The sequence below is a fragment of the Aptenodytes forsteri genome, unplaced genomic scaffold (assembly GCF_000699145.1).
Source record: "Aptenodytes forsteri isolate BGI_AS27 unplaced genomic scaffold, ASM69914v1 Scaffold86, whole genome shotgun sequence".
Classification (NCBI taxonomy): domain Eukaryota; kingdom Metazoa; phylum Chordata; class Aves; order Sphenisciformes; family Spheniscidae; genus Aptenodytes; species Aptenodytes forsteri.
The window spans coordinates 2,112,573-2,132,881 of NW_008795715.1; the positions used below are offsets into that span (position 1 = coordinate 2,112,573).

General features: G+C 52.9%; 1 protein-coding gene across 1 annotated transcript in view; it reads right to left on the reverse strand.

Annotated features, from left to right (window-relative positions):
* SLC39A11 (solute carrier family 39 member 11) overlaps window positions 1-20,309 on the reverse strand; it is a 99,216-nt gene that overhangs the window by 33,671 nt on the left and 45,236 nt on the right. Inside the window, exon 5 of the mRNA XM_009283492.2 lies at window positions 9,435-9,605. Coding sequence (XP_009281767.1) covers window positions 9,435-9,605 — 171 coding nt within the window. The remainder of the gene's footprint in view (window positions 1-9,434; window positions 9,606-20,309) is intronic.

Consider the following 20,309-nt stretch of genomic DNA (forward strand, 5'->3'; position numbering starts at 1 on the left):
GGGGGTCCCAGGCAATTTCATCACAGGAGCTTTGTCTGAAAAAAGCCTCCAGAACTGGGCGCTCACACCAGTGAACCCACCTGTGTGCAACCAGCCGAGCTGAAGGGTTTTGCTTGAGTTTGAAACAAGGAGGGGACCAGCGAGCCCGAGCTGCTCAGAGCAAACCCGGTAGGATGTGACACAAGGTGACTCTGGGTGACTCATGGCAAGAGATATGGGGAAAAAAACAGCCCAAGAGAAGCCCGTGGCCTTGCTTGAGGGTTTGTGTCCATTAAACAAAGTGGAATTTGGGTAGCACGAGGCAATTCCCCTAATGCCACCTCCTGGTTTACCCCGCAGGAGCCAGACCATCTACATCCCATCCTGTTCCACTTTTCTCCCCCTTTCACCAAAGCACAACGGCATGGAGCAAATCATTTCAATCCGTCGAGCTGCAATGGCTAAACAGGAGCTGGTGAGGCAGCATACGGCCACTGCTTACAGCAGAGGTACCTGATTTCAAAGAATTAAAGTAACTGCCCAACATCCCAAAGCTCCTTCATCATGGAAATGCTTCTCTGGAAGAAAAAAAAAAAAACTCTTTCCCGAATTAACAAACCAGAACTACCCTAAAAGCAGGGACCGACCCGTGCTGGAAACAGGCTCTCCCTGACCCCACACAACCCAAATCCATCACAGATATTTAATGTTTCATTTCTAGCAGGCAAATGATTTCTCAGGCCACTGCTCACTGATGTTTAATGCAGCAGACCTACGAGATCTGATGGGGATAAGAAAGAAAAGGAGCTTCCACATGCATGTTTCAATGGACTTTCATTCCAGTTGATGAAAATACTGTATTTAATTGGCTTTTATCACCTTTGTGGCTGTTACCGCTTACAAAACACCAATCACCAACTCAAAACGATGCCGCAGAGATAAATGTACATTATCAGTTCTCCGCTGGCTTTCCAGGTGTCTGCCTACAAATTAGTTTTTGAAATACGAGCTGCTGTCAGTGGGGCATTAGAGACCCCGCGACTCTCGCCCCCCTGCCCACGCTCTCACCCCCTTTAACGGTGCCAGCGTGATGGGCTGTGACACCCCCCGGGCTGCAGAGGAAAACTTCCCAACCGTGCCCACGTAATACATGAAATTACGTTTACACCGGGCTGTTACTCACGCACCTGTTTCCCGAGGCACCCCGGACCCGAAGCCTCAGCCTCCGTCTGCCCAGGAGGAGCAAGTTCCCGAGGGAGCCAAGCCGGTGGCCACGGAGCCGAAAGCAGCCCAGAGCCCAGCACGCCAGGGCCCTTCCCATCCCTGGCAGTGACATAGCACTGCTCTGCAGAGGAGCACCCACACCTTGGGTGCACGCAGAGGACAGGGAAACAGCAATGCACGGTGTGCACAGGCACCCAGGAGAGCCCTGTTGTGCCCGCAGGAGGATTTCTTTTTAGCCTCCACCTTTACAGGACCAGGTTTTTGCTGGTGGCATCTTGCCTTGAGCAGAGCAGAGCTGTCCTGCAGCTGCCGAGAGCATCACCCGCAGCTGGGGCTGCCGCCCGCATCCTTCGCCCAGCCGCTTCCCCACACTTTCCACCCCCTTGCACAGAAGCTTAATGACTTTGAGCAAGTCATTTCAATCCATCGAGGTGCTTAATAGATGAAAATGTCAAAATATGTGCTGATGAGGTGACAGTTAATGGGAGGTTTAATGAAAGGTTAAAGCAACCTTTCCCAGAGCGAGTGCATGCGGGCGGCCGCGCTCCTCCTGATCCCACATGAGTCACCGCCATGCGAAACACTCCGGTTAGCATTGAACACCCAGCTCTGTCTTCATGGGCTGCATCCGATCTGACCTTTCTCCTCTCCCCCCGGCCACTCGCAGGGCCGTCACGTCGCAGCGCCATTGCAAACAACAACCGCTCGATCCCTGACGCATCTGCGCCCGAAGGGTCCCTCTGGAAATCAAATCGGAGATGCAATGGGCAGCAGCCTCGGAAAGCCATGTCCCAGGCTGCTTTTTCTCTCCGGAGCAGAAAACGGTATGAAAAATTCATGACTGTTCAAACGTGCATCTTTCCATCCTTCTGAGTCACGAGCGCAGGCTGAGCCGGTCCCAGGGCCAGCGCTCTCCTCCCCTCCCCTTCTGCAGCACTTAAACTCCATGGAATTGCTGCACAACATGCTCACCGCACACGTGGACACCTTCCCTTACCCGCATCTTCCTTTTCACCCTCTTCTCTGAAATGCAAGCTGCACAGAAATCTTCTCCTCCTTTTTCTTACTAAAAATAATGCCTTTCAGTAGAAATCAAAGGTGCTCCAAGAGTGCACAAGAATAACCATTAAAAGCGATGCAACCAGCAGAAGAGACAGCGGAAGGAGGTCTGCTGTAATTTCAGGAAGAGGCATCACACAGACGAGACACAGATTAATCGGCGCAGCTAAATGGCTTCCATTCTCACGCTCTGCAGAACCCCAGTGGGTACCAAACACATATTAAAGTCAACAATTGTAAAATATTCTCAATTTCAACAGACCAACAAAAAAAACCCATCATTCAAAATGAATGTTACCGACCTTTAATGGATCTCTGAGAATATTCATATAAATAATCACTTTTCTTTATAATTGAGATGCAATATCCCACTCGTTGCCCCAGCCTTCTCTCGGGAGGCTGAGTGCATGGGAGCGCCTGTCCCAGGAAAGTGAATTCGATCCATTTTTTTTTTTGCTAATGACAAAGTAACCAGCCTGGAAATCACCCCCTTTTTGTTTTGTAAACTGTGTTTACCAGTTGACAGCACAGTATGCAACCTCTGCCCAAGAAACACCAGTTGACAGCACAGTATGCAACCTCTGTGCTGCTGCAGCCACCCACAAACCCCTCTCCACATCCTCCTCTTCGGCAACAGGCAATCTGTTTGAATCCTCGAATTCACCATCATCTGAAGACCAGCTCCACCACAGAAAACACCAGCTCCGGTTTGGGTCTGACGGACAAGCTCTGGCTGAACCTTGCTGCCTCGGTTTAAGGTTTAAAAAGCTGCAGCCTCCAGCATCCCACCTCGCACCCGCCGGCAGAGCATATCAAACCTGGACTCAACCACCGCCACGCAGCAGTAAGACAGCACCACTGCAGGGCGCTCACCTGGGAGATGTCAAACCACCCCACGGTTTAGGTACAAACCTCACCATGAAGCTCCCTCCTCACCGGTGGGAAGATATCCTTTCGTTTTGGACACGTCTCCACCACCTGACAACCAAGAAGCACATTGCACACCTACATCGCACACCAACAGCCCTCGGATGCCAGGAGGGGGTTTTGGCAGACATGCAGACACGCCAGCCAAGGAGCAATGGATGGGACTAAATCACTGTCCACCACTGGAGATGTCCACAACAGGGGACTGGGCCAAGGGGTGACAACGCCGGGGTCCCCCACCAGCTTCCTCCACCTGCGGCCGGCCGGATCCCAGCCGGCGGTATGGGGTGACGGCAGCTCAGGGATTTAGCTCCCATTTGCAGCGCGAGCTGCCCGTATGAAAACACCCATCAGCCAACAGCCAGAACCAAAACCCGCCGTCTGCTCCTCTCCCTCAGACAGTCATAAAGCAGGAGACACATAAAAGGACATTAAAACTGGTTAAAGCTGTAAGAAGCCATAAAGAAAAGCAAGCGTCCACGCAGCTCCCATATCTAAGTGGGCAGTTCTCACTCCTGGAGCTGTCCCCAGCCAAATCCCACCGTGCAGAGGGCAGCAGGCGGGTCTCACGCTATCTGGCCCAAGGGCACTCAGCTGAACCATTCTCCTTCCGAGGCGAAGCTGCAAACAAGCGTGTTTCAAATCAATTTGACATTTACCATCCTTTGGTGCAGACTTCCCTCCTACCCCTGTTTCCTCGGGATAAAAAAAAAAAAAAGCAGCAGCTGCACTTGCTGCCAGACTCTGCACCTTCCTTAGGGATGGAGAGGTGCCGCAGAGCTGCCACGGGGATGGGCAGGAGGTGCCTGGCCTAAATCGATCGCCAACGCGAGGAACTGCCACCGTGAGTAAAGGACTTGGTTGTGCCTTGATGTGAGGACACCCAGAGACATTGACGCCAGCCCGGTGAGAGGGGGACACAAACAGGGTGCCAGCACTGTAAATCCTGCACCCTCTCCTCCGCACCGGCCCTGGGCTGTACCTTCCCGCGGGCATCGTCTCGTACCCACTCCAAGCATTGGCCAGAACCCAACCTACAAGTTTTGGGGCTAAATCTCTCCCTCCTGGGCACGCAGAGAAGGAGGGTCCCCGAAAACACCGCTGCATGCCAAAGAACGGTGCCGGTGCCAAACCGTGGTGCAGCCGGGTGCCTCTTGCTGCCGTCTCCAAGTGCAGTCCCAAGGGGGATGAACTTGGACGCTGACACCTGGGAGTGGGGGGACCTCCCCCCCCCCGCCCCGACCCAGTGCAGCTTCCCAGGAGACTCAGTCGTCCTTCCCATAGACGTCACCATCTAAAAGTTTCCCCATTTAAAATCTTTTCCCTCCTGCTCGTAGCAATACCCCACCATCCCTCCCCTCCTCCCTGCAGCACCTTCGCCGCCAAGGGTAAATTTGTTCCATATTTAGCTCACACACTCTGTCCTGCCCCTTGCTTTGTTCCTTCTCATTTAAAAAAAAAAAATCCAGCTTGTTAATGGATTGCTGGCAATGGGAACTGGAGAGAAAGCCTCAGGTGGAGCCATGTGAGATTTGGGAGGCGGACAGAGAATGTCAGTGCCGCCTCGCACCATGACCCGGCAGCTCTGTGCACGCCGCAGCACCACTGCCATGTCCCATTTGCTCCCTCCCAGACACCTCCACTTAACGGTGACACCTGAGGCAGAAACATTGCAGAAATCGAATCAGGGAGCAAACACGGAGTGATAGGACTGAATATGGAAAAGCAAGATATTTTCTTGCAGGAAGGAAAGGGCTGGAGCAAAGCGGATGACTCCAGCTCCGCATGCAGCTCCTGGGGATGGGCTCAACGGCGCGTGCCGGGCTCTGGGGCCACCCCGCTCTGCCCACCACATCGCAAAGAAAAAGGAAAATTCAGTTTTCCTGGGCAACGTTAGGGTGGCTGGAAGCACCGCCTCGTGCCTGCCAGCAACCGCCCCTGGCCTCAGCCCCACTGCCTCCCCTGGGAGCAAGCGGCAGCAGAGGAGGGTGCGCCGGCGGCGATGTTCCTCGGGGAGACGGAGGGATGGGGCATCGTGGTGCCCACAGCGAGCGGGATCCCCGACAGGTGCCTGCCATCAGCTGAGCCGTTTTTTGTGGAAAAGAAATCCGCGCTTCCCAACTGCCAGAGGAAAGCAAGGCAGGGCATCGCCACAACCCGACAGAGGAAACATCTGCAACTCCTTCCCTATCCCACACGCAAGCGTGCCCGCTGCCACGTATGGACACCCACCAGGAAGCGATTCCGGCTCTGGTTAAGGCACCGAGGGTCCCAGGCAGGCGCAGACCCTCATGACATCCCTGTGAGCACCGTGACTCCAGGGAGAGCCCCAGGGCACGAAGATGGCTGCAGAACATGGCCTTGGTCCTGTCCTCCACCTCGCCTAGAGCGGCGTGAGCATTAGGGGCTCACGCAGCACCTTCACACCGGAGGACCCCTCTGATCTCACGCAGCAGGGACATCCCTGCCTGCACGCCACCACGGCTCGGCTCAGAGCAGAGCAAACTCCTCCAGGAGCCGAGCCCTGTGGGAGGACCCCACTCCCCGGGGAGCCAGCAGCGGACCCACAAGCTCCGTCCTACCCGGCTCTCCTCCTCCCTTCTAAACGAGCGCGAAGAGAAAGGCGGTTCAACTCACACCTCGCTAATTGTTATTTGTGATACACCAGTAACATTTTAATTAATCTGAAGTCTTCAGCATAACAGCCACCCAAGGTACAAAGATAAACCAGAATAAACAGGGCTTGATTAAATACATAATTAATGTTCCAGTAAACCTGGCATATATGAATATTAATTAGGAGGAATAGTCTGCAGTTTGGCATCTCCTGTCATTATCAATTTATTCTTTACATTGCCAGCCCCAGCTTTGGAACAAATTAACAAACCTTTTGCTTGCTGGCAGAGCCCACTAAATATAAACTGAATGCAAGAGGGCTGGTCTTTACATTCAATTATCTCACCCACACATTAACTGGCTTCTAGCACATTTGCCTGATACCAAAGATAGATGCATTGCCAAGACCGAAACATGTTCATCCCTAAATGGGGCTCAAAGTAAATAAAACTGCTCTCTGCTGGCAATAATAAGAGGGAGCCCATTCCCCATGAGAGCGGAGCAGAACAGGGCCAGACATGGTCCTTGCGAGGGTTTTAACCACCGGACGGAGGAACTTGGTAGAGTTTGGGCTCAGCTGTAAAACACCGCAGGTTTCAGAGGAGCAAGACCACCTCCAGCCCGTCAGAGGCACTCGGCCAGACCAGAGGTCCAGCAAGGTGTGCCGGGACAGGAGCAGGCCCCTCCTTGCTGCAGCATCCCCCCCGAGGGATGTGAAGTTTTATGAAGCATTATGAAGACAAGGGTAGGACAGAAAACCCTTGGGAACCACCTGGGCAACCTCCGATGACAGTCTCCCTGCAAGCGCATTGGGCTCGCAGGGAAGCGGAGCAAGCACCAGGCGTGGTGACGGAGCTGCGTGCTGCTGCCGAAGCGAGCACCGAGTGATTTTGCAAGCCCAGGGGCCGGGAGAGCCAGCAGCCCGTGGCTGACGGCCGTGCCGAGGCACCGAGCATCCCCAACTTCTCGGCTCAGCACCTCCCGCTTCCTCCCCCAGCACAGGCGCTGCCGCCCCACACGCTAACCGAGGTGTCATTACGCTGCAGGAGGCAGCGCTAATTATAGCATCAGCCTTTCCGCTCGCAGGGATGATAATTGAGGTAGAGCATTACAGTGTTTCCAAACCCTGCACCGCAGGCAGGGGCCACAGCAGATCAGAGAAGCGCCACCGGTGCTGCCAAGAACTTGCTGGGAAAGCAAAAGGACTTTGGTGAAAGCCAAGCCGAGTCCCGTCCCGCTGCTCACCGAGAGGCTGGACCAGCATCTGCTTCATGCAAGAAAGACCAGAGACACTGGTAATGAGCAGGGCAGGCCACAAGCTCCTGTTTTAATCACAATCTGAATTATTTATTAGGGTGAAATCGGTGCTAGCATCCTGTGACCTGCAGGCAGGGCTCTGGGGAGCATGATGGCAGAGGCGGGCTCAAGTCCAACTTCTGCGACTTGAAACCTCTGGATGACTTTGGGCAAATCCCCGTTGAAACGAGGATGTTGCTACAGGGCTTTGCCATCGGTGAGCGGCCTCAACGAGCACAAACAGCCACTGTCACCCACCCAGCCCCACAACAGCGCTGTGGGGCTGCTGGAAAGGCACGTGCCAGGTGGAAAAAGAGCAGGAGGGGGACTTTGGGGACAGGGCTTGGCAGGGACAGACACCCCCACTGCGACCCAGAGATCCCCGCTGAGCTGAGCCGAGCCTCCAAGCAGGGGCTGAGCAGCAGAACCCTCCACAGGCCACCGCTCTCACACACCTCTCTGGATATTAAGCTTTAATATTGTGACCTTTAAGATGCAAGAGAGAATTTCTGAGCCTCTGTAACCATCCAAGGGTGGCTTTGTGCTCTTGCAGAAGCAATGAAAGGTTAGACCGGCGGCTCTGTGGCAGCCAGGGCCGTGTTGCCATTAACCTACTGCTACGGGTGATGCTTTGTTCACTCCTCTACAAAACTTTCTTTTTTTGCCGGTGACAGGGGCAGGAATCCCCCGCCAATATGGCCCGAGGCAGCAAGATGCACACGCTGCCCGACTCTTCACCCCGGCTCCCTGACAGTTCGTTTGAAGGATGAAATCCAATTACAGTTCACTCGGTGCAAACACTTCCCCTTTTTTGCGTGTGTGGCTAATTTAAAGCTCCCTACTTGCCTCATCTGCCAGGCATCTGCCTCCCCCAGCAATACATGGAGCTGAACTAAGGCATCTGAGTTATCTACCTATAATTAAAAAGGGATGAAAAGAGGAAAATCCATGAGAGCAGGAGCACCCAAGGGCGCTGGGTACCAATGACCGGCTGGAAGGAAGCAATTACTGCCCAGAGACAAGCAAGTAGCAGCGAGGCTGGAAGGGACAGCAGCTCACGAGTGCTCAAGGAAAAGAACACCCACGGGCAGCCCGGCTCCAACGCCAAGACAGCCCACTGTGTGTTCGCTTTGATTTTTTTCCTGCCATTCAATGGGTGCCCTTGCAGGGGGAGAAATACGGGATCTGTGATTACAGACCCATAATGGAGCCTTCTCACCCAGGAAGCCCAACCAGTGATGGAATTTAAGACGGATGCCCTGGCATCGGATAAAAGTCACTCTTGAAATCGAAAAGCACACGTAACGACGCAAGGCAGCTCCCCCTCCCCTGCTCTGATGGTTAAAGCAAGCCCCGTGCTGCAGCAGCTCTCACGGCTGACAATAGCCACCTCCTTGCCAACAAGCCATGTGTTCGCACCAGCTCGGAAACCACGGGTGTTCCAAAGGCACTCATCGTTTTCCCCCAAGTTTACAGATCCAAGTTATGCAGAAAAGCCTTTTCCTATTCTCCCCCGCACCCCCCATCCAAGCTACAACCTGAGACAGGCAGAGACTGAGCTGGGAAGGGAGAAAGAAAAGGGGAGGGGAAGGAGGAGAGGAGGAGAGCAGGGAGAGGAAACCAGGAAAGCAAGCGTTTGAAAAGGTTGCCTTATATTACTTTCAACATCACCAAGAATTGCAAAGCAGCTGAGTCTCCTCAGCTGTTACAAATCTATCTCATCTTTTTTTTTAATCACATCTTCTTTTGTAGTCTCAAAGCCCAGCCCCTGGAAGGACACAGCCCTCCAAGACTCATGGCTCTGCAGTTTTCCATCTATTGGCAAACTCCATCCCTTGAATAAGAAAACCCCAACGGTACGTGCTCCCGTGGAGAAGCAGCGCTTTAAAATGCATCTCTTGCTGGTACACAGACCAGAAGAGAAACGAAAAGAGACCAGAATCTGTTGTCTTTACAGCGTCATCTTTCTCAATATACTCTCGGGTTTACAATTTTCGCCCATGACAGGCTGGCAACAGTGAGCGGGGCTGCAGATGTTCAAGATGCAGCAGCGAGCCTGAGCCCACAGGCTCCCCATCGCGCCCCTTCCCCATAGGGGGGGTTTTGCTGCCAAGACTTTACATGGTTCAGCCCTACCAAGAGAGCAAGATTTGACATGACAGACCTTGTCAAAAGGCACCCTGGCACCCACTCGGTGAGTGCTATCTGCGAGCATTAAGGAAAAGAAGAAGGGAGAGAAGGCGGCAGTCCTGTACGATCCTCCCAGGATGGCACCGACCCCGGGAAGAGGCTGCCTGCAAACCGGGATGGACGGACAGACGGACAGGACTTACCTGGGATGTTGTGGATGGTTATAGCGAGGATCATCAGCATAATCCGCCTCCAGCTGCTGCTGCCGGCCATCGGGGCACTGTCCCTGGCCGTGGGGAATGCCGGGGGGCCGTCTGGCAGGCTGGCACCGGCACCCTTCCTCCTCTGATAGGGCTCCCCGTTCTCACCTTTGTCTGGGGGTACAGAAAACAGCCGGGTCAGCCGAGAGGGTGACAGACGGACAGCTGGGCATCTCCTGCCTCCCCTCCCAGAAGGAAAAAGCAGAGAGAAGGAATAACACTGACCAAAGCAGGGCTGAAAGCGTGTGCGTTGCCCCCTTCATTTCAGGTTAGGGTGGGGGGTTTCCCCCCCATGCAGACTGCAGAGCCCACGGGCCAGGGAGATCCTGAGACAAAGCAGAAGTTCATCCTCTGCCTCCTCCTCCTCCTCCTCCGGAGACCCACTCCCGGCCCCCCAGCATCACCCCTGGGCTCACACCCACCTGCAAACCCAAAGTCCCGATCTGGTGGGGACGAGCTCTGGGGCCAGTAGCTGATGAGGATGATGATGAGGACAGAGCTGCTAGGCAGCAGCCGCAGGGACCCACAGCGAGACCATCATCCCCATCCCAACCCGCCCCCCGCAACCCCAAACCTGGCAGGTCCGCAGTTCCATTGCCTTCGCTGAGGAAGGAAAACCCTGCAATACTTCATTTTGATTTCACCCCGGTCACAAAATGAGTGCACTGAGCTGTATTTAGCGACTACTTGTTCCACTACCAAAAGATTTGCCACTGCCATTTGCCAAGTCGTCACCGGATAACCCCGGGCTCTCCCGGAGCTCTGCTCCCAGCAGGACCATTACTACCGGCTCTATTTCAACCAGTTATTTAAAACCACGCCACTAAAACCCAAGCCCCAGTTAGGGCTGTGAAGGGTGGAACGAGCACCAGGCAGCACCGTAATAAAGCCTACGCACACCGAGCCCCTCACTGTTCACCTTTCAGTGTGAAAAGGTGAAGGGAAGCCAAGAAACGAGGAATACAAATTCCTTAACCTCACACAGCAACAGCTACGGCTTTGTATTAAAGAAGATTTAACATTTAAACAATATAATTCTCTCGCTCTGGATTTATATAATTCTCTCTCCTGTCCGCTGACCCACCCACCCCAAGATTTTTTTCGCAGACACAGTATAAGGAGCCATCTGAAACAGTTTTGACCGAATGCCAATTGCTTCCCCTGACGTTTGGAGGCAGGATGATGCCCGACCGTCACGCTGCAACGTTGCACAGTGTGCGTTTTCAGCGCCAATTAAGAACCTCAGCATAAGAGGGCTCATGCAAATTGACACAAGGGGTCACCTTGGGAAAGCAGGGATGTCAGCAACACTTCACATCTTGCCATCTGTAACACAAAAACGGACACGTAAAGGCATCCTGAGACGGTCCTCAACAACACAGAAAATAAAACCAAGAATTTAATATATTTTGGTACCAAAAAAACAGGGCGAAGACTAAAACCCCACTTGTCTGCAGCGGGACCAGACGACTCTCCGGCGGATTCCCTCCTGCCACCTCCCATGCTACAGGAGCATCCCCGCACGGCGTCACCAGGGCTGCAGACCGTGACGCCCGCGACACTCACGCTTTTCCCCAAAAGGCCGTTGCCACTCTGCAAACAGAGCAAGATGCTGCGCAGATAAATATTGTCGTTAGCCGTACGGAGCCAGACACTTTCTGTCCCCAAATCCTAGCCCAGTCAATAATGCGCAGTAACATTTCATTCCAGCCTGTGGGGACATAGATAAATATTTATTTTAAGCAATAGCAAGGACAACCAGATCCAGTGCAGCGGCTTGTCCAGTTCGCCGCAGGAATGCTGGCGCAGCAGACCCCTGGCAACGGGGCAGCCAAGGCTGAAGCCACTTACAGATGAAATTCCCTTCTTCTGTCAGGCCGCTGGATTACTTTAATTGCTTGGCACACATCCCCCTGGCCCCACAAACAGCGTTATCCTCAGCTGACCCTGACGCTGCCCCAGCCACCGATGCTGACCCATGGACCCGTACCCAGCACGCTGCCAGCAGCCCCATCGCCACAGCACGACGGGTGCGGGGCCGCCCGAATCCCCCCGTTCCCTGCGGAGCCTCACGCTTGCATGAAAACCAGGGTGATGCAAGGGTGCAGAGGGGCAGGAATCCCTCTCTGGCATCAAGGGCTTTCCAGGGAGGAAGAAAAACGGTTTATGTGACATTTAGAGAAGAGCACTTACATTCAAGTGACAAAACACCAGCGTTTCTCCCTTTATAGAAAGCAACAAGTGTTCAATAAAAGCACGAGCAACCGCAACGCCACGACAGCCAGGGCAGCGTAGGCTCTTGAGGCAGTTTTTGCGAGGTACAAACGTAGGATGAATGCTGAAAGCGGAGGTTTCGGTGGCTGCTGGGGAAGCTTTGCATTTTGCAGACTTCGGGTATCTGCTGGGGCAATGCAGGGAAAATGCAGAATGTAACATCAGTGACTTGGTTTTTTTCTTAAATCAGGCCAAACAAGCTGCCTGCTGACAGTGCAGTAGCACCTCCACTGCGCTCTCATCTCTCACAGCACCAGCTAAGAACGGCGTTACCAACACCAGGCAGGCTACTCCATTGCTGGCAATTTTATTCTATCTTTTTCCCTTTTTTCTTTTCGCTCATCTCACGATGTGGCCTGGTCCAGCCCATCCTTAGCATTTCTGACTTTAAGACTGTGCTTAAAAACAAACCCAGCTGTTTGACCCAAGAGAAGCACGTGCCATCCAAGCAAGTACAAGCCCGTGTCCAGCATATCATCTCCTGCAATCTTAGCTCTTCCCTTACCTCTTTCTCACCTACCCCAGCTCTACCCCGGGACCAGGCTCAGGCTGGAGCCTGCCTCCTCCCCTGGATTGATCCAGCCTCTCCTTCCAGCCGCAGCAGCGCACGTAACAACACGCCAAGTCAAGGAGCCGTCCATCACCCCACATCGTTGCTTCGGCCAAGTCCTTGACCACGTCACCCTCATCTTCTCTGGGATAAACTAAACAAAATGAGTAAATCCAGGGATTTACTTTATCAGGGACAATCTGATCGTTGCAGTATGGCTGATGCCCATGTGCTCCTGGGCAGGGGACAGGCACAGGAGGCAGGACTACCTCACCCAGAGCCACGCAGCAAATCCACAGCAGAGCCACGGGTGGAAACCCCAGATGTCTCAGTTCCTGTCCCCATGGTTTAGGCAGAACAAAGCCAAAAAAAAAAAATCAAAACCTCCCAGCTGCTTTTCACTTGGCGCTTAACAGAACCGATAAACCAAATGTCATCAGAGTTTCCAAAAATCTAACTTTTGGGCTCTGAACAAAATAACTCTGCCTTGGCATCTGCTCTGCTTGCAAAGACGTTAGTCTGTCCCCCTGCTATTAGACTCCCATCTCCCTTTCGGCTATTTCTCATGCACCGTTACCTGGGGAATCACAGCTCTCCCCGGGCTGATGTCAGGGAGGGGACCGCCCGCAGTGGCACGATGCCCAGGATCGCTTGCTGTCCCCTCGGGACACACACAGAGCCCCCAGGAAGGGAAGAGCCTCCTCCTGCTCCAGCTTGACCCAGCTGTCCAAACCGATCCCGGCAAGCAGAGAGATGCACTCACGCACGGAAACTCCCAGCGCTTGGAGCTGTCGGTTTACTGGGCTTTTCGTTGCCTTATTCCAGTCGTACTTTCTCCTTATTTCCCTTGTCCCTGGATTTGACGAGTTCACCACGAAACCGCGCTGTCCCCCAGGACTCCTGCAGCAAGGCAGAGCAAGGCTTTTGCTAGCGTTTAAACATCAAAGCGAAACCTTGCCAGCCCCCCCTTCCAGGCTTTGATCTCGGCTCCCCCGACTCCTATTTGTGGGTGAATTTTCATTGAGGAAAAAAAACAACGTGCTTTGCTGAACGCCTGGCCACGAGCACGGGGGAAAGCCCCAGAGAGGAGCTATGAACACCGCAGAGGGACCCAGCTGCACCTCGGGGCTGCCCATACCTGCGGAGACCAGATGTCCGAGAGCATCAGACATGGACATCCACACTCCCCCCGGCTCACAGGCGTTCGGCTTCCCCGGCTCCGCGAAGGAGCAGGGCAAGGGATGCACACACCCCACCCGGCTCACAGGCGTTCGGCTTCCCCAGCTCCGCGAAGGAGCAGGGCAAGGGATGCAACGGCCAACGTTCATCTCTTCGCGTCGCGTAACTGGGGAATTTTCAGCTATCGCCATTCTGTTGAGAACGACCGTGGCATTTCGGCAGCACCCTCTCCCCATTATCAAATTACCAGAAAAGATCCATTTCATGGCTCTCACTAATGAAAGCAAATGCCCAGACCAGCTCCGTTGCTTAACGTGAGCCTGCCACCTGCTAAGGTATCCATTCAGTCCCAGCACACAAGTATCACTTCTACTAGATACCTTTTTTTTTATTGTTATTATTTTATTTTACTCACAAGTAGTCTGCTTGCTACTATTCAAAAAACTTTTGATGAAAATTAGACTTTTTACAAGCATATTTGAAGCACCTCCAAGGACAGCGATGACAAAGGATGGGGGGGATGCCACGGTGCCCGCGGGGGCGAGGAGCTCTGCTCCCGCCAGCGGCAAATGGGGGAAATCTGTGGGAAATAAAACAGAATAGATGCAGCTTTTACAGGGGAAGCACAGAGGGTGGTTTAGATGGACAATTTGAACAGAAAATTGCCTCTCATACAAATTATCGGTGCATTAGCAGAGGATAAAGGCAGCAACACCAAAACCAGGGAGACAACCCCAGCATAATTCTCCCAGTAGTGTCACATATAACAGTGAGACTACAAACCGCACATGGGTCAAGCGATGTGTTTTGCTTCCAGTTGCTGTGGGGAAAGGAAAAAAAAAAAAGATAATTACGGTGGACTGATGATACCAGCTCACGGTGTTGGACACAGCACGGGAAGGGACTTGTGCAGCTGTCATACAAAATGCAGCACCCAAAGTGCTCCCGGCTTGAAACGCTGCAGGCTAAGGGGAACAAAACAATAATTATGGCTAAACATGGACTTGGCTGGAAATCAGGAAAGCCTCAATAGCAAATTGGAGTAGTGATAAGAGCAGAACAAGGGGTGGTTTTTAAATAATAGCTGACACAATCAGACAAGGGTACTCGCAAGAACATTGCCAAGACAATTATGTGGCAAATAATTATCTGCGCCACATACGTTATTTTAAATCTTGTTCACAAAAACTCCTCTATATATTCTACTCTATTTATCATTATTGAATTTTTTAGTAAAGCTGCAGGGCAAAGATTCTGCCAAAAGTTTAATTACATATGTGCAGCCTGCTGCATTTTTCATATCCTCTGCAGCCAGCACTGGAAAGAGATAAATGGCTTTGAGTATGGCTTAAACTGCTGGTGAAATATAAAAACCAACTGGCTTCTTATCAGCACGTGAAATGGCTTTTTATTTTTGATTATTTCTTAATGAAAACTGTTTGCATTAGCCTTGAGCTCAGCTTTATTGCACTCGCCAGCGGTATACAAACAGACGAATACGCTATTTACTCTGTGCTCAAAAAAAACCCTCTTTACTGCACCACTTCAGCTCCCAAATTCAAACCAAGGTCTGTGGAGCTCTCTAGCTTTTCACATCTGCTTTAGAGCCCTTCTCCTCCTCTCCAGTTAGGCCCGGCTTTAGCCTCGCCTCTCTCCTCCTACAGCTCTCAAATGCTTGAAGTTAAATGTGCTCAACCAGGCTGCTGAGCTGGGGCTGGGGCTGTTCAAATCCCCGTCAGCAAAGTCTCTGTGCGAGGAGCCCGTGCAACCCCTCTTAGGTGGCCTGAGACCCATTTTAGTCTCGATTCAGCTGCAAACCTCCCCCTCCAGCCTGGCCCCACGGCACCGGGGAGCTCCAGCATGCCCCGGGGGGAGAGAGATGGGCTGGGGGGGCAGGAGTACAAGGGGGGCTGGAGGGAGCCGGCACCCCCCCGGCGGAGGCACGCTTTCACGGGCAGCATCCCCGCATCTCCTTCTTTCTCCATGCCGGAGCAAACACGCTCATGGGAACCTGGAGCCTCCCTTGGCTGAAGATGCTGGAAGGAGAATCATTTACAGCTCCAAAATCCTCCTCCGTCTTTTCCCCATCGATTTCCCCATCAAATTCTTGCAACAAGACTCTGCCTCACCAAGAAGGGATCTGGACCTGCCAGCGGCTGAGGGAGGGATCTCTGGGCTCTCACAGCAACGCAAGTCCCACACCGGGGGCTCCAGGGTTTCTCCCTTCAGGTTAAACTTGCAAGGGATGAATTTATAAAAAATCATTTATAAAAATTTGTCAGCTCCCATCTCTAAAGTGTGGGAGAAGGGAAGGAGAGACAGTGCCGAGCACGAATGCACAATAGACTTATTAAAAATCTATGATTAACTGCCGCTCACCAGTTATTTGTAAAAGTTGCGTGGTGTTGATACGCACGGGAACAAGGCAAAGGAAGAAAAGCATCAAATACTCTTATTTCAAAAGCCTCCACCCAGTGATGTCTCTGGCTCTCTCATCTGCTTCTACGATATCCATTACAACTGCACCCCCTAAGCGCAGGTAACAGCGAAGCAGCAGCCTCACGCGAGGCCAGCGGCCGGCCCGGCTCCAGCAAACGTGCCGCCAAATTCCTCTGGGCTCCTCCGAGCCCCCCACACCACACACCACTCTCGTTATTGCCAACACCTGCTTCATCTGCAGCTGGAAATCTGTAATATGCATTATAGCTGCTCTGTTAAAACCAGGAGAGCTGAGCAAGCTTGCTCTGACCCCTTGTCTGGGGGTGGGGTAGGGAAGAGGGAACCATTTGCTAAAGAAAATGATAACACAAGTAGTTGACATCCCTTCCCGAGGTCCAGAAAATAATTGCATGTTAAATTCTCTCCCCTAATGGCTGAGATAAATCACAATTACTTGGAAAATTTTTAAGATTCCCAAAGGCCCGATAGTCAATCCAAGCCCCTTACAGAAATGCTTGCCTGTATAGCAAGCGTGACGCTATTAACGTCTCTCACTCTGCAAACCCAAGCCCTTTCCCCGCTCCGCTTGTCTCCATAAACCCTCGATACTCCATTAACTTTAAGCAGATGTAACAAATGCTTCGTGGCAGTTGGGCTTCAGCCCTGCGGCACACGGGTCCCATCGGTGCTTCCACTCTGCAAAATCCACCCTGGACTCCACCTCTTGCTGCAACACAAAGGCATCGCTGCTCGCGTGCGGTGCCCACGGCTGCAGCCAGACAGCGGGAGCATCTCCACGGGTCTGCAGAGACCCCGGGCAGGGGGCACAGAGGCAGAACCACCCCGGTAAGGAGCATCCCTCCTTCATCTGAAGGCTACGGAAGGCAGCCAGTACCGCCTGCGGGAGGGCAGGTAGCACCGTTCCCCAGCACGCCCCTCCATACAGGGACTGGTGTGCACCGTCCCCTTCTCCCCAACCTCTCATTTTCCTTCGTTTTTTGACCATGAGGAAACCCCAGAAGAGAAACTGCATCAAAATCAACAGCCACAGCCCTCGGGAAGCGGAGCCAGACACACGCACGCTCCCAGCAGCGCCCACGCATCGCTCCACATTACAGCCACAGCACGTTCTGCCTTCTGAGGACACCACTGTTGTCTTTCTTCATCATCATCATCTTTTTTTAAAGGCTTTTTTCAAGGATTACTGGCAGCACCTGGCTCTGCAGCCATCAGTCCAACGGCTCTCCCCAGCATTGAGTGCCCATCCCATAGTGCATACACATAATCGAAGCTATTCCTCGCACATGCTGGCAGCAAGCGATGGGAGCTCAATCCCCCTCCCAAACTTCTCCACGTCCTTGTTTTCCTCGTCCTCCTTGTGCTGCTGCAGCAGGAATTTCAGGGAGCACAGAAGGGCCTCGATGCTAAAGAGCAGATGGGTGTTAGCGAGCATCTGCTCCCTGCCGCCGCACAGGCACACTGCTCTTATCTGACACCTCCATAAGAGGTTTTAATTACTGTAAGTAATGAAGCACAGCACCTCTTATGGGATAACTGCTATCCCCTTCGCAGACAGGTACGGGGAGAGGCAGCGAGTGATGCAGGCTCCGAGCCACGCGGAAGGGAGCAGGCAGGAGTCCTGGGTTGCACGCCTCTGCTCTGATCCAGTCTGACAGCACGGATCACATTGGAGCTGAAAATAAAACTGCCAAGGGAAAAGGTTTTCTTTTAAGGAACGAGTCCCCCCCAAGCAGGGAAAATCCAGCTCCTGGAAAGTCTGCACGCAGAGAACAAAGCTGCTGAACAAGGAGCTCCTCACAGTTGTCCAACTATGGTCAAAATAAGGGTGTTTAAAAAAAAAAAAGCATTTATTTACTGCTAGCAAAAGCTCGGTCTGCTCAAGCAGAGAGTGCAGGCTGCCCAGGCTCTGGGTGCCCAAGCAGAGCGCAGTGCCATCAACCCCGCCACCATGCCGGGTGTTGGGGCAGGGATAGGAGCAGGACACCCATGACACCCATTTGCACATCGCAGTGACTGCAACCCCAGCATGATCTCACCCCTCCAGCCCCCTGCGCATAACAGATTCATTTTCCAATGTTGCTGGCATATAAAAGAGGTGCCTGCATCTGCCCAGGCTTTCAGCAAGGAAGATAAATAGAGTGTCATGACTCACTGTCTATTAGGCACCTTCATTTATCCAAGCGTGCACAGGAGCTTTCATAAAAGGTTGTTTAATTCAGCATGACTGACTACCACTTGCTCTCAGACACAGGATTATTGCCAGGATCCGTCTCAACTTTGGAGTCAGGAGGACGCTGGAGCGCACCAGCCTGCCCTGTGCCGGCACCAGCCCCGCCAGGTCCCTCCTCCATCCCATTTCCAAAGAGAGCATCAGCTACCGAGCAAAGGGGAGCCTGATACCCAAACATCACACCGGTAACAACCCAGCCTGAAAGGAGACCCAGCACACTTTCAGCGCTCCCCCGCTGCTCCCTCGGGACCCAGGGCACCTCCTTCTTGCAACACTCCCAGCTATTGCTCCAGAGCATCCTTGCTGGTGCTGCACCACTTCGTTTCCCTTCCCGGCCTCCCCCCACTTTGCAAGCACCACCTTTGTCCCCCCAAACCTTGATCCTAACGCACAAAATTCTCCCTGCTGCTCCAGCGATCCATCATCGAGCGTCACATGAAATTACTGCTCCAGCCCTCTGTGCGCCATCATTTATCCACAGCAGCCTGAGAAATCACGTACAGGCAGATACACAAAGCACAGATCTTTCTTGATGCCCCACTTTATCTCTTACCACCGGTGATCCTTCAAAGCTGCCATGTAATTCCTGCACCCAGGAAAGCTCCTGTCGTCCCAGAGCTCCCCAGCATGCATTTGGGTGCACTTTTGTATGGGAAAATGAATCCGTAATGCATCTTTTCATTCAGAGGGAAAGGCGATAGAGAAATGCAGTAAAGGGAAGGAACAGCACAGGTTGGCCAAAGTTGGCCCAGACAAACCAACCCTCTGGAAATCTCACCTGGATGCATTAAACCAGCACCGTATTCCTCCAGAGCCGCAGGGATTCACTCTTGCGGCCACCAAACCCCCGTTCACAGCAACATCGATGCCATGGCAGCCTCTTCCATGAGGACGCAGAGGATGACAGCCACGGCACAGGCTTTGAAGCGGGGTCTGCCGGAGGAAGGTCCCTCAGTGCACCCGTTGTGTGAGGGGGGGATGTTCAGGAGGAAGATCCCAGCAATGGGAACCACCCGAACCCCATCACCGCACGCTCCTGCCCCAGAAATCATTGAGGAATCTCCCTGGTAAAGCACGGGACCTCGCGGTGAACAGTGCCACCAAGGCTGCTTCCCAGTGAAGGACCAAAACCCAAGTGACAGGGGTAACATGGCATCAGCCAAGCACGTGGTGGCAACCCGCAGTAACAGCACGGCCAAGGCGCTGCTCGCCCCTCGGGTGACGCAGATTGCCTAATGTCAGAAGACAGGAAGAATGCCAAAACCCTCACCACTTGATGTTTGCAGTGTTTAAAGATTAATTTCTTGGGCGAGAGCGACAGCACGATGTTAAATGTAATTACATGCACCAGGTCCTTTTAAGCAAACTAATTCACGCTAACTTCCAAAAGCTCTTTAAAGAGTTCCCAGTAGATGAAGTGCATTGCTGGATCATTTTATGCTGAAATTTTACACATTCGAGTTAATTTAATCACTTCATTTCAGAGGGCTGAGCTATGTTCGGATCTCTGATCCTTGGCAGAGAACAGCTTCTGATCCGAGCAAGATCAGATGCAACGATTCTCTGAAGGAAGGAAAAAAAAAATAATAATCTCATTACCTGCTTAGAAAGAAAACAGGCATTTTAATCAGGAGCTATTTTATCAGGGCTCAGATGATAATCTTGCAGTGACGGGGGCAGTCGGGAGGACGGGGCTCATGCTGACCTCTTCCAAGCAGCCCCGAAGGCAGCCCGGCGCAGTGGCACACGACCACGGGCTCAGCGGAGCTGCCTGCTGCCGTCACCGCAGGGTCCCCCCGCCGCCGGCACAATGGGGCCACATCTTCAAAGGAGTCGCCTGCCCAAGGATGCTTTGGCATCGTCTCCCCTCCGCACACACCTGCATTTCAATCCGCTTCTTATGGCCGCATTATACCCCGGCTCATCTTCCCTGTATGCTTCTCTCCTGCCTAATTTTTTTAATTTTTTTTTTTTTAATTAGAGCTGAATAGAAGTATGGAAATCCACAGAGCAGAAACTAAGGCCGGCACAGTCTGCAGGAGCAGCTATTAATACAAACACAACCCCACCGTAGCCATTGGCATCCCAGAGAGCAGAACAGAACAGCGGTTATTTCCGCCTGCTT